Source organism: Asterias rubens, chromosome 10 (genome assembly GCF_902459465.1).
Source record: "Asterias rubens chromosome 10, eAstRub1.3, whole genome shotgun sequence".
Taxonomy (NCBI): Eukaryota; Metazoa; Echinodermata; class Asteroidea; order Forcipulatida; family Asteriidae; genus Asterias; species Asterias rubens.
The window spans coordinates 15,027,097-15,041,875 of record NC_047071.1 but is presented as its reverse complement, the minus strand read 5'-3'; the positions used below and the strand labels follow the sequence as shown (position 1 = coordinate 15,041,875).

At 37.9% G+C, this 14,779-nt stretch overlaps 1 protein-coding gene across 1 annotated transcript in view; it reads right to left on the bottom strand.

The window, feature by feature from the left end:
* The window catches only part of LOC117295692, a 28,301-nt gene extending 14,768 nt beyond the window's left edge, over nt 1-13,533 (bottom strand). Inside the window, exons 1-9 of the mRNA XM_033778403.1 lie at nt 12,841-13,533; nt 11,658-11,735; nt 10,110-10,165; nt 7,299-7,658; nt 5,783-5,917; nt 5,465-5,536; nt 3,683-3,721; nt 2,548-2,589; nt 1,807-1,942 (exon numbers count right to left, since the gene is read on the bottom strand). Coding sequence (XP_033634294.1) covers nt 1,807-1,942; nt 2,548-2,589; nt 3,683-3,721; nt 5,465-5,536; nt 5,783-5,917; nt 7,299-7,658; nt 10,110-10,165; nt 11,658-11,735; nt 12,841-13,024 — 1,102 coding nt within the window. The 5' untranslated portion in view covers nt 13,025-13,533. The remainder of the gene's footprint in view (nt 1-1,806; nt 1,943-2,547; nt 2,590-3,682; nt 3,722-5,464; nt 5,537-5,782; nt 5,918-7,298; nt 7,659-10,109; nt 10,166-11,657; nt 11,736-12,840) is intronic.
* Nucleotides 13,534-14,779: the final 1,246 nt, after the last annotated feature.

Genomic DNA, 14,779 nt, shown 5'->3' with positions numbered 1-14,779 from the left:
TAAATAAACACCGACAACAACTTGTTTGTCCGCCAGTGCTGCCTATATAACACACATCCTGCCGTTCATGCAACAGTCACAGTGTGATTATGCATTCACATGCAACGGTCGTAGGTAGCGTGTGACTTGGTCGAGTAATTCACACACACTATATTGGGATCGAGGATGTACATACCTTTTCCGCAACTAGGGTGGCATACGCGCGTGGTACATAGAGCGGTGGGCGGCGAAAAACCACTCAACAATTACCGACTTGATTTCAAGTCGGGGGGGTGGGGTTCTAGGTATACCGCAAACCTGACTAGATCATTATTTCCACCATGCAAAGTTCAAATCCTATTCAATCACCTACCTTGCGAGTTATTTGTATCCTGGTTGTGTTTGAATCATGGCACATATCAATAGAAAGCTTAACCCTCTTCTTTACAACAAGACCACATTTGTAACAATCATTTGTTTTGGGGCTCAGCAACTTCGTTGTGAATGATGAGGGTTCTGAAACTTAACGTACCAAATCTGCATACATTCATGCATGGTCGGGGAGTACTGAACACTGCTGTTCAAATCTCACAAACAGTGAGTTATTGGCACTGCTCACTTTATAAGTGGCAATTTGGTGTCTGCTCCATACATTATCATGCCACGTTGATCCATCTCAAGATTACCAGCTTAAGCATGATATTTCATAGCACTTGGCACGATATGTTTGGAAAAAGCAAATTGTCACTTTGATTAAGTGAGCAGTACCAAAGGCCAATATTCTCACTATTTATGACCCCCAGCACTTCACAACAGAGTTGCTGACCCCTAAAGCAAGTGATTGTTACAAATGTGGTCTTCTAATAAGCTTTCTTATTGATATGTGCCATGATATAAACAGGACATAATAATAAAATTATAGGTGAGTGAAAAAGGTAAAAAAAAAAAAAAAGAAATTGCACAATTAAATCAAAACTAAACCACCTATTACCTCTTGAAATATTTGCTGATTGGAATAAAACACCTATAATTGGGTATTGATTAAAAACACTACACAATTTTGCCTCTAGAAGTACAACCAGTGGGACAGATTGACCCTTGGAGGCGTCTGTGAGATTGACCCCTGAGGCGTGATGATCTGACACGGAGTGACCCAATCACCATCATGAAAAGGGGAAACAATGCCCCACTTGATTCCATTTTTGTGTTTCAGAGATTACCGGGTCCTTCTAAATATCCCCCCAAATAGACCCATAATTTCACATTTTCCTATGCAGAGATCTTAACTTTATGTGAAGGTATGTATTATGTGTCGATTCATGGCGTGACGGTCTGTACAGAAAGAACTTTAATCTGCAGCAAACAACAGTTTTTGTATAGCATAGCCAGAAGTTCTAACAAGCGGCCATCTCTCGTTCTAACTCCTTTTTATCTCTACCTCTGTGGTTGGTGTAACCATAGACATGGTGTGCCCAGCGAGGTCGTAAGCAATGAACACTCACAATTGTATTTCAAAACAATTCAGTTTGAATGGTTTGATCATTTCTCAAACGGTATTAGTCAAAGTACGGAATTTAAATTCAGCATAGGAATGAATAAGGAGATATTAAGCAGTTATTCATGACTGTTACAAATCGTGAATCTTACTCATGAATGTCACAAATCTAGTCATTGTATTGCTTACGACCTTCTGCCGGGAACACTGTTGTACGTGGTGCCCAGCAGAAGGTGGTAGAGCCTTATGAACATCTGCCGGGCACACAACGAACTGAAACATTTAAAAAATATCTTCAAAGATTGTGCGAACACTCTGAATGTGTTCCTTACAAATGGGCATTCCCGGGAGTTGTCTTGAAAGTGTGTGGCACAGGGCATACACATGGAATGTCCACAGGTGAGGAAAAAAGCTGTCTTTTTCCCTGTCAGCACAAATGTGACAAATAGGTGTCTTCTTGAATGTCACCTATTAAAAAAATATATATAAAAAGTAGTCACACACTTTTTCCCTTACACATTTTAAAGCCAGAACTGATTGATCGTAGCTTATCAGCTCAGAGCACATCCAAAAATATGTAGCCAGCCTATGTCTGTTATTCACACAGACTGAATTTGTGTAATCGCACACACACTTGTTATTTGCACATAGTCCTGTCTGCAGAAGGTGCTTGACTTTGTTGCAACACTGTCTTAATTTGTATTGTTACTAAATACTATCCTGGATGTTCGAGGCATCTTTTCTTAGAACTAAAGTTCTTTGCAAATATCAAACAATTTCATCACTTTCACTTAATTAGGCGCTGAAACTGTTCGCTACTTGCAATGACAGCTGAGAAATCAGCACTAAGACAGCTGATTGTATTTATTGCTTGTCTGAAATGTGAAAGCTACGGAGAGTGATTGATAGACTAGTGCCATTAAACTACACTGGCAGTGAATAATAAACATACTCAGAAACTTGACAATATCAACAGATCAGTCGAAGATTCTATATCAGCTAGTGTGGCTTCTTCATTGTATTATGAAATTCAACAAGAGTTGCTTTTACAGGTTAGCTCAAGAAATACTTACAGTGGGAGTTCCTGTAGGGAGGGAATCTGCCACTCTTTCAGGCTAAAAAATAAAAGAGGAGGGACAAATTACTATTTATAAATACCCCAGACAGATTCGCTATTCCTATTGGTACGTGTAAAGAGTATGTCACATAGGGACGACGGCTGATAAACAGACTGTAGCTGGAGCGGTTTTAGAAATGCATGCATTCTATTACCGAATGTGATTTTTTTTCCAGTTGCAAGTGCAGACTAGGTGGACAAACTTGACTGTTGCATAATGTGCAATTTTACCCTTTGCAAAATGCAGCCTGAGCCTGTTTTAAGTCGCAAAAGGACTGTGCCTTGAGCTTGGTCCTTTATTGCACGGTCAAGATTCTAACAAAAAACTGCGAAAACTGGGGTTTTAAATGTTAACACTGTTATTGGGGAAACCGTTGTGGCAATTCTTTTGGTGTTAAAGTAACACCCTTTATATTCAATTGTGTCGGCAGAGAAACTAATTTTGTGGTGGTGTTTTGAGAGATCAATGATACTGATTGGACAGTTGAGGATGTATAGCTTCGTCTTGCACGGTTGTTTCCATCGAGTTTTGTTCACTAATGAAAAGTAATCGTATTTAATTGTTCATTTGAGAATGTAATTAGTATGAGTAATTATGGGAGCACAACATACGATCAGAATACTATCTTCCAGGATGTTTTTGAAACGTTCATCGAAAATGGTAAGTGAGTTTTCAACGTGTATTTTGACCCCAATAAAATTACAAACTTTCAGTACTTTACGTGTGTATGCAGTATTGTACGTCACTATGAACACAAATGGAAGGCATCTGCTATTTTTCATAGCTTATGGTTTAGCTACTTAATAGAGCCTGATCTATCACTCAGTTCGGTGTGGTTTTATTGAGCACCAGACTCAATAAATAGTTATTAAATAACACCAAGGGTGTATACCGGGAAAGAATAACAATTAACACTGTTGGTGTTATTTTTCACTTTTTTGTTTTTGCAGTGTACAAATAAACAGTTTTCATACTGTTAGAGGGGGCAAAGACATGAAAAATAAGCATTGTCAAATTGTCCTGATGACCCATTGTAGGTCTTTGGATTAACTCCCAACAAAATTGAAAACTCATGTGACAAGATACTTACAGTAGGATTTCCTGTTCGCATTGGCACTGGTACTGCCGCCTAAAAAGAGAATGACAGCATACATATAATAATTGATTTACACACCTTTGACTACAGCAGAGAGGTATATTAATGAACTTGGCTTTCATACGGTATGCATTTTTCACACAGACTTGGAAGGAAGGCAAAAACCTGAAAGACAGAAGTACGTGTATTTTGGAGTACACACCAGTGCTTGTTATAGGCACTGAACACGTTTTGTAAATGTCAAAGACCAGTATTCTCACTTGGTGTATCCCAACATATGCATAAAATAACGAGCCTGTGAAAATTTGGGTTCAATTGGTCATTGAAGTTGCAAGAAAATGATGAAAGAAAAAACAGCCTCGTTGTACAATTAGTGTGCTTTCAGATAGGAATAAAAGGCTTCTGGCCAGAAGTCTTTTATTATTTTAGTGAGAAATCACCTCTTTCTCAAGAACTACGTTACTTCAGAGGGAGTCGTTTCTCACAATGTTTTATACTATCAACAGCTCTCCGTTGCTCGTTACCAAATAAGTTTTTGTGCTTATATATATTTTGAGTAATTACAAAACGCGTTCAGTGCCTTTAACCGAGGAATGCAGTATAAAAAGAGCTGCATGTGTTTGACGTGTCATACAAGATGATCAATACTCATAAATACCAATTAGGTAATTTTCAAATTTTTATAATTCAGAACCAGAAGCTGACTTAGTGAATACTAGTGTATAACACCCTCAAAATGTCACACTTTTGGTGGTTACTAAGAAACTTAGAATGGATATTGATAGCCTTTTATCCCCAGGGATAATGTGAACTAGTTCTTAAAACACAGCTGGTTTTCCCTTGGTGTGTGGTCAACTCCTATCTCCCGCTCAGACATGGTCATGTGATGTAGGATGCCTTTCTGGGTTAGAGCTTGGACTTTTTCCCTTGGATTCGCGTTTGATCTACAACTTCTACTTTCTACGCCTTTGGAACTTTATTTCTTTTTTTTGTGGCCTTCATTTTAATAATTCTATTCATATTTGGTTACTAGACAATATTTTGTTAGTAACCCCTTTGCCTTAATTATACACTTTGCTTTTGATTGTTTGAGAGTTTAAATTGAAGTCAATAAAAAACATTTTTATTGATGCTTGATTGTAAATTGACTTGATACACGTTTTAATTATTTAATTTTATTGATTTTGTCGAACTGCACCCATTATTATCTGGGGTTACCTTGCTGGTAATACCCTGCGACAACAAATAACCCTAACATGGTTAAAATATTATTGTTCACACACCCCTTTTGTTTATAGGGTTAACCTTTTACACGGTTCTACTTTTTATTTTGTTCCACTGTTTAGGCAGGGTTCGATGTTGTTCATTCATTGCAACTATTAAAGTAATGTAGGATGACAAACATTGTGCTTGAATGATCCTGGTACATAAAGTTACCAGCCATTGGCCAGTTTAATAAGGCCAAACATTTAGTGAGCCTAAATGTACTTGCTAAGAAAAAAATTGTTACAAGCAAAAAAACAATTTTGGTGGGTATTAGCTTAATTCATGTACATTTGCCAAGCAGTGACATTCGCTCAGCCACTCCAACTTAAAGTTCACAGAAAATTGAAGGTCAACTGAAAATGAAACGGTAAGAGCTTTTGTTCATCCACAGTTATAACTGCTTTGCAAAGTTCAAGAGCATGAACACTAGTTACAATATACAGGGCAAATGCAAAGCAAATGCATGTCCTTCAATCTTGCTTGTGAGACAAAAAAAACAAAGCAACTTACACTTGGTAATGGTACATGAGTGCTGCCACTTGCTCTGTGTTCTTCAACCCCATCAGGCAGGGAGACATCAAACTGTAAGAGAAATAAATGTATTCTTTGTTCATGAAATAACTAGAGTTCCTCCAGTTTAACGTATTATAGTGAGAAAATGAGAAAAATATGAGATATTAGACAAAGGATATTGATGTCTCTTACCAAACCCACCCACGTGATAACAATTGTACATGATTTTCACATAACATGCATGTAACAGTTTCTGAGTAATAACAGTGTTTTGAAAAGAATGCTTATGTCTCTTCATGAAGAGTCAAATCTTACGTGTTTGAATGATGGCATACTTCCAAAAATATCAGGTAAGTCATCTGATGAAGAGGTATGATGTGTAGACTGTAAAGAAGCAAGAGGGGACCAACCTACCTCTTGTTCTGATTCAGATGATGATGACATACATTCCTGTATGGGGAAAAAAATCACCAAGTTGGACAAAATAAGAAATAGATTTGGCTTGCTTATGAGTATTAAAGACAATGGTTACTACTGTCAGAAACCCAGTGATGTAGTGTGTGGGTATGGGTGTGGGGGAGGGGGGTGCTGGTACATGTCAACCCCACCCCAATAAAAAAATGTCATCTGCTGTTGCCAATTTGGCAACTGGAGAAAGTATTATGTTAAAGAGAATATACAACATTTAAAAACATAAAAAAAACAATATTACCAATATGAAAAATATTACTGGACTGTTACTCGTGAATAAAGTCTGAAGCATCCTGAAAAATAATGGCACTTGGTGTGCTGCACTTTCGCAAGAAAATTTGTATGGTCGGCTAACCAGTATTTTCAAATACTGCCCAAAACATACAATACTTTAGTTTAGTAGGATTTGAAAATTTGCATAATGACAATACGATCTAGAAAAGGTTTGCGGTAGCACTATGTAAAAATCACTCTGTGAGCTTGTTGGTGGGTTTCAAGTAGACGCTGTGGAGGAGTGTGCCATCTGTGTTTCTAGTGATGATGAGTACGTCCATAAAGGGTATCTTTCCGGACTGTTCTTGCTCCATGGTGAACTTGATGCTTGGGTGTTGCTGGTTGAGGTACTGCAGGAATATGAGTAGAGTCAGGTCTGTGGGGCCACACGTCAAAGGTATCGTCTAGGTAGCGTAGCCACGGAACGGACATCTGTGAGGATCCATTGGTGAAGAGAAAATCCACATCAAAACTAACCAAGATGCCAGTGGGTTGGAGGCTCAGGCTGCGGGTGATGTCAACAAGCTGAATTGGAAACATGGTTGGCTGATAGACACACCAGGAGTCACAGTTGAAAACCAACGGTACTTTTCAGAACCACCCCAACTCACAGAGACATTATTACATGTGCTACCGCAAATCTTACTAGATCATATTTTAGTTAGTCTGCATTTTGTTTGCAATCGACTACACACATGTGAACAGCTGCATTGTCTAGCACTACTACATAATGAAGCAATTGAATACCTTTAACATTCTAATTTGTCACATCTCAGGCCCTTAAAATAAAATAGATTTGTCAAACCAAAGCATCATCATTGCACTCTAGGCCCTTAAAATCATATTATTAGTTTTTAAGTGAACCCCCCCCCCCCCCCGCAAAATACAATATACCCCCAAAACGGAATCAATTAATGCATTAATGTACCCAACAGCCCCCCCCCCTCCCCCCCCCCCCCCCAAGTCTCCATACAATGTACTTCCATAAAATGTTTGTGCTTAGATGTTTTGGTTGAGAATTTTGCCAAAACTAAAAATATGATCACTGTACAGTACAGGTTATCTTGAAAGGAATAGATTTCTCTACCTTAGCAGTTGTGAACATATAAATTCGAGTCTTTGATGGGTTGCCATGCTCGGCTATGATCTCAGCGAGGTTAAAACCATCATTATCTTGCCGCAACTGTTGGTAAGTTCCAATGCCATCTAGTTGGAATTGATGCCTCGACCCCATAGGTGAGTTTCCGTTAAGAAAAAAGGCTGCCACACCTTTATCACACAGGTCCTTGTAGCTGGCATTCTCTGCCACTTCTACACATCTTGTCCCACCTCCTTTTGTCGAACGGACTCCCTTATGCTCAGTAGACTCACTTGCACGATGCATCCATCCAAATTGGATCCGTACATCACGTGAACGTTTGTTCTTTGCTTTTCCAGTTTTACTTTTCTGTTGAAAATGTTGAAAGATTAAGTTATATGTCTGGGGCCACATGATTGGTGAAGTAAGTGGCCACATTACGGGCAATTCACAATACAGTGCGCAACCTAATAGTTTTCATTCGGGAGCCCATTTGTGCAGTGCATCTTGGGGGTAAAGGGCAACAATTTTTGTATAAACCAACCACAAACTATCGACGATCAGCAGATGGACAGAGGTACAGAGAAGAGCAAGAGGTCGTGACAGACTGATACAGAATGACAGACACAATTCGACCCAGCTGGTTCATAGTTCTGGCTTGAAATTTCCTTGAACGTGCGATCCTGTTCTGTGTTTATAAAGCAAAGATTATGGGTTTTTTCCAGCATAATCTGATTATATAAAATCTTGGGCGCCAGGGTTTGGACATCAAATATTCCTTATTAATCAGTCAGTTTCGAGCATTAGACTGTGCAAGTCTCGCACAAATTCGAAAATTTTGGCGACCAGTTGGTCCCAAGTACATTGCCTTAACATGCGGAGAAACAAAATTGTGCACTTCAACGGCGCCAAATGTTTGAATATGCACGAGACTTGCACAGTCTATCTCTGAAGTCTGAACGATAACAATTTGTGCAAAAACAGTTGATTATTTCAAGAACTTTACAGAATAATAAAGAATATTTGAAGAGCAAACCCCGGTGCCCAATAATGTACGCGGCCATCAAATGTAGAATCATTTTAAAACAAGCCCTCATATCTAGGACATCAATTTTAACTATACTCGAAAAGGAAAGGCCAACAGGCTACTGGTATGTGAATATTTTTTAAGTCGACCACTTGTTGGAAAAATAGCCTCTTCTCCGTTTAGCAAACATAGGTGGCGCACTGTATTCTGAATCGCCAGTATTGGACAAAACAACCTAGTAGACATCAACCTTTCAAAAAACATATCGATATTGAGATTACCAGTTGAAATACTCACCATTGATACTTCTCACAAACAAGTTTACAAAATGAGCACCTAAAGCATGTTTCATTACAAAGAAATATATTGCCTTATTCAGGTGCGGATCCAGGATTTGTTTTAGGGGGGGCACACCTAAAGTTTGATGCATGATGCAAGGGGTGCTGCAATGATCCAATACACTACAATACATTTCCATACTCTCATACAAAAGCGTATAAAACAACAATTGTTGTTTGATCAAAGACAATGAAAACTTGTAATATAAGTGTACCAAAATGAACGCGCTGCCTCAGATGTATTTTACTTTCAGGAAATATTATCTGGGTCAAGACGGTGGTTTACAGGGGTGGAATTATTTTTTAATCAGCCGCCTGTTGTCTAATTTTTGAAATGGCTTCATGAAAGTGATAATAAACATGTGCAACTACAAAGAAAATGTTGTTTTTATTGCAGAAAGCTGCTTATTCACCCTTCCCCATTCTATTGCCATTTTTCTTCTTCTTCAATTTGTTTATATAATTATAGGGCCTATATATATTCCTTTTGCAGAGTATTTAATAACCCGCTCTCTCCGCAGGTTCCTCTTGCCCACTTTTAATTTCTTACATATTATCCTATAAACTGGTTATATTCTTCAAGAATTACATTCATATTCACATAATTTTCTTGTTGCTTACTCAACTCTCTTCACTAGTTATTTTGTTCTTGCCCCCTATTGTGAGTTGCATTGTCTTCAAGCAACTTGCCCTCTAATACTACCCTTTCATGTTTCCGGCATTGTTATACCCAGAATGCAGTTACCAGCTTTATGGTCCAGTAATCCACCCTTTTCACACTGACCAACTTATGTCCTCATTACTTTACTCTGATTGGTTCTTAAAGGCAGTGGACACTATTGGTAATTACTCAAAATAATCATTAGAATAAAAACTTACTTGGTAATGAGCAATAGAGAGCTGTTGATAGTATAAAACATTGTGAGAAACGGCTCCCTCTGAAATAACGTAGTTTTCGACGAATTTGATTTCGAGACCTCAAAATTAGAAATTGAGGTCACGAAATCAAGCATCTGAAAGCACACAACTGCGGGTTACAATGGTGTTTTTTCTTTCATTATTATCTCGCAACTTCGACGACCAATTTAGCTCAAATTTTCACAGGTTTGTTATTTTATGCATAATGTTGGGATACACCAAGTGAGAAGACTGGTCTTTGACAATTACCAGTAGTGTCCAGAGTCTTTAACCAACCCATTGTCTGTAAATTAATAACTTTGGTTGGCTATAATTTTCCCGCTTTTTCTGAATACCTTCCCCTATCCTTTGCTCCTCTTTTTGCTATAGATGGATATGTTTTTGTTTGTATTTGTTAATGCCTTTGACGAAGGTCCAGTTTGGATCGAAAGCTAAGGCCATCTACCCTACTAATTTTATATATAAAGGGGGGCACATGCCCCCTTGAGTGCTGTCAGTTGATTGTTATTGAAAAATAAAACTGATACTTTTAATTACCTTCTTGGCAAACAGGTCGTCCAACCTGTCTCTAAGGCTCACTTGCCTCTTTAAACCTGTTCAAAAACAAACAGAAAATATGCTGTTGATGATATGCATACATATGTTCATGATTTTTCAGTGACACAATTACATGTAGTTTGCTTTCATATGGTTGCACTTAAAGATGCATGGCCTGTGTTTTGGCCAATTTGACCTGAAAATTTAAATTTAAATGTTAAAAAGCTAGTTTTAAAGATCATAAACAATTCTAAGCTTTCCTTTTATACATTGCACGAAAAAATCCATGATTGATTAGTGGTAGTTGATTAAAAACTAAAAATAACTCACGTGACTGTACACACATTGTACAATGGGGATGTACACATATGTTGTAGTGTATCGTATGTGTTGTGTTTTTAAAAGGTGTTTTATTTCATGGTTCCTGGCCTTTAAAATTGAACCTAAAAATAATTTGTGTTACAATGGCTGATACTATTATCAAATTCCTTCACTCGTAAAATTATAATTGTTTTCCCTTTCAACCGAAACCAAGCCATGCAACTTTAATGCTGTACTATATGAGTCTATTCCCATTCTCACACACTGAATCCAACATTAAAACAAGTTTTTACACAAAACAAGGTCTCATCACTTATCAAGTAGGCAGCCAGCCCGACATCACAAGAAAACATTTCAGATGGGCAGTAATTGATGACTGCAGACAGCAAAAAGACCTTTCCAATATGCCATGTGGAGATTTCACACCAAGTTGATTTGGTCCAACCTTGAAGCCTTAGAATCAATGGTTCTCCATTAATGTTCCCAAAACAGCTTGACTATTATTACTCTCCTCCTTATTGTATGTGGTTCATTAAAATTGGTCAATAGTGTGTCATTGCAAGAGTGGCCTTTCATGATATTGTCTAGTGAGGGCACTATACAATGAAAGTTTGCTAAAGGTCTCTGGTGCAGAAGTGAACTTACATGCACAACAGTGTGGTAACAAATGCATGAGTGATCAATATGTGTTGGGGTTGATAGTGTTAACATGTGGTGAACTATTCATTGAACTATTAATATTGAACTGTTTACTTGTAAAACTGTATATAGCATCTTCTCTTGTTGGTAACAAGTCGTCACTTAACACACTAATTTGCATACAAGCTTTCCTTCTGATTTACAATGCCTTCACTACCACATGTACACTGACAGTATACCATGTATACCATGGAGCTAAAAAAATTACCATTTTATAGCTCTATGCTATACTCCATGCTCACACACACCCAATCTCTCTTGTCCTTGAATTACTAATGTTTAGTTGTATAGTTTTGTCTACAGTTCAAAGACACAGAGTGAAGATCAATAATACACTCCCTCATTAGGCTAAAGAAATCCTTTCTCCATTCTTCATTTATATGGGATTCATCTAATAAGTTCAACAACAGCATCTCCCATAAATGATTTGCCCTAAGCATACAAGCAGACAAAAGCTATCTTGCAAACAATATAGTACGATCTTTAGTACAGTAACACTTAGGAGGTGCAATAACCTTGTACACATACCTGTTGGAAGTTCCAAAGGCGGTGCTGTTGCGGACACAGGCCTACATGTAGCACTGGAGGAAGGGTTATTTACTTGCGCTGCAGATAAAAGACAAAATATTAAAAATAAAACAAAAATTCATAAAAATCAGTGTTAAGTTTGTGTTAGCAACCATCATTATATTCATCCCTGTTCACCACTTATTGTGTGACATGTATACTACTCGAAGATATGCATATAATTTTATGAACGAAAATTACAGATTATTGTTAAACTTAAGCCAGATGACACTAAAACTACTTCAATTATGATGGGAGTCAAAGGGTTCACGGTCCATATGTCAATGTAAAAATAGGTAAATACATCCTGAAATCAAACTTCACTTTTTTAATAATCCTGAAGAAATAATATTGTTAAACTTAAGCCACAAAGTTGAACTATCTTGTCAAACTTAAGGTTTCAGGTTAAAGGCAAAATTAAAAATGGAAGTACCATCAGGGAAAGACGTTTAGTGCAGCTATAGGAAGGAATTGGGGAGAGGAAGCAGTCTTATCAAAAGGGGTCACTTGACCCATTTAAAGGGCAGTTTCAGAAAGGGCGAGTCCTAGAGGGCTTGATGGGAAGCCATAGGACTGAAGGAAGCAGGGTTGGCACAAATATTTAAGGATTATTGTAGTACTGCCACGTTGAATAAAAGTAAATCCCAACCCAAAGTGCATGGCTTCAGAAATATCTGTTAAACTTCTCAACTCTGAAAAGTTTCCCATAGTATATTATTTCTGGGTTGTTAATAGTGCGTTTCTCCGTCACTCTGTTCATGTCTCAAAATTCTGTACAACATTGATAGATGATCACATCGTACAGACTCACATAGCATTAGCAACAACACGTACATTGAATTCCATGGGTATCAGCAGCAGGGCACGGTTGCAATGCGCTGCAACGGCTGGTTGCGATTACATGTAGGTTGACCTTTGATCTCTTGTTTTTTCGATGATTTTTCATTACTTTTAAGAGGACCATAGAGAGAGGACTGATTGATGGGAGTAACATTTTCTTACGAAAATGTTTACAAAGGTTTAATTGTAAAATTTTGAAGTCATGAAGTAAATAATTTTGTGGAATTTGAGGATGTCCCTTTAAAACCCAATTTGAGGGCACGCCTTCTGTTCATAGTACTTCCAAATAAAAAGAAATACATACATTTCCTTATTCTGAATCTGTCCAGGTGTGACACAGTGGTCACACCATGGCTATATAGCACGTACTCCAGGAAATCCGAGTCATAGACTTCAAGAAACTGTCCGTCTCGAACATTCAGGACCTGTGGCAACAAAGGGGAACACATTACAAAATCTATTTTACCAGTACAGAAATTAAGAGTCATGACAAATACACCAGAGTATCCAATACATATCTTACTCTTCTTAGCAATGATAATAAAACAAATAATAAAACATTTAGAAATGAAACATATCTTGCATACTTTACTTCGTAACAAAAAAACTTTAGTTTGTTAATAATATTTGTAAAAAAAATTATTGAAACTGGATACAATGGAAAATGGGAAGCACTCCAGACACGGACAACACAACTTTTTCCATGCGACTTAAAGTATTTATCAGCAATCACAGAAGCAGTGTCCTAGAAAGTCAAATCTAGCATAGTGGCGAAGACCGTTGACCGTGACCCGAAGGTCTTTACATGTAGGTCTGATTAACAATGTTTGTTATGTACCATACTTCATACAAGATTCGTATCACAGACTGCATCAAAGCACTGGTGTTATATAGTCCTTTATTATGGTGCAGCAATCTTGAATTCTACTGAGCAAATCAATGTAACCAAACCGAGGCTGGAAGGGCAAATAGTGTTCCTTTTTGTACAATGAATATTAGCATTTGTTACTGTTATTGGATACAAAAGACATGACCAAGATGGTGGCAACATGATAAAGGTGTATGACAAAACAGCAAACAGTTGTTGTCCCATAGCCATATCCATACGACTGCTTTAGTACCCTTTACATTGATTGGGCTGTTTTGGGGAGAGTTTATGTACTCAGTCACGTTTGAAGTAGTGTCAAATTGGCTCCCAACTCCTTTTTATTTATAAATAATGTTGTTTTTATTTGTAATTAAAAGTGTTGAAAATGGGTCTATTATAAACATATCACAAATCTCAACTAATCGCCACCAACGGCCATGGTGAAAATTGTTTGGATACACAGTTCCCGGCCTCTGGCCTAAATCTAGTAGTGAAAATATTGAAACAAAATTGTTTTTCAGACCAGTCTCAGTCATAGGGTTTGTGCACAAAACCTCATGCACACAGCCACACAGGGTGTCGAGTGTTGTAACATGGATGGAGGTAGGTTGTAGGCCTTGCTTGCTATGGAATTCTTTCCAGAGAGAAAATGTGCAGCCCAAACCAGCCACTACACCAATACTGCACGAGAGGATGAAATGAAGAGTCCAACCTTGGCTATGTCTAATTGCATACACTAAAAAAAGTCTCTAGTTGACACACAAACGTTTCGTAATTTCGTAAAGAGTCGTCAGGGAATCTTTGGTCAGGAGGAACCAGACTAGACTAAGCCCTCTGATCTGATCCATGACCTCTGAATCTGATGTGATTCGAATCATCACCACGTACATGGGTCCTAGCAGGCTGTAAAGAACATGTCCTTTCCTTTTGACTAAAAAAGGAATAACCATTTTCAAAAAAAAAAAAAAATCAACTGCAGAGTTTCAGGCTCAACTTTGAGACAGCCTGCGCCCTGTGCATGTTTTGACTGGCTAATAGCATTGTAATACAATTAGCATTATTAATACTTACATGTAGCAAATCGTCTATTGGATTCACAAAGGTGACTGCCTTTTCACCGTTGATTCGTTCAACCATTATTTTTACCATTATGTCTTCCTCAACACGTTGGGAATGGGAATTACCTTCCATATCCTTGCTTTTGTCGTCGGGGGACTCATCATGTGTATCCATGATCACGTATTACAAACACACTCACACCCACCCAATGTAACGAAGAAGTTTGAAAAGTGACTCTGCGTCCGTCAGATAGAGATGGTGTGAGCCGAAACCATGCATATAGAATTAAAGCATGTCGAAACACGTTCCATATGGC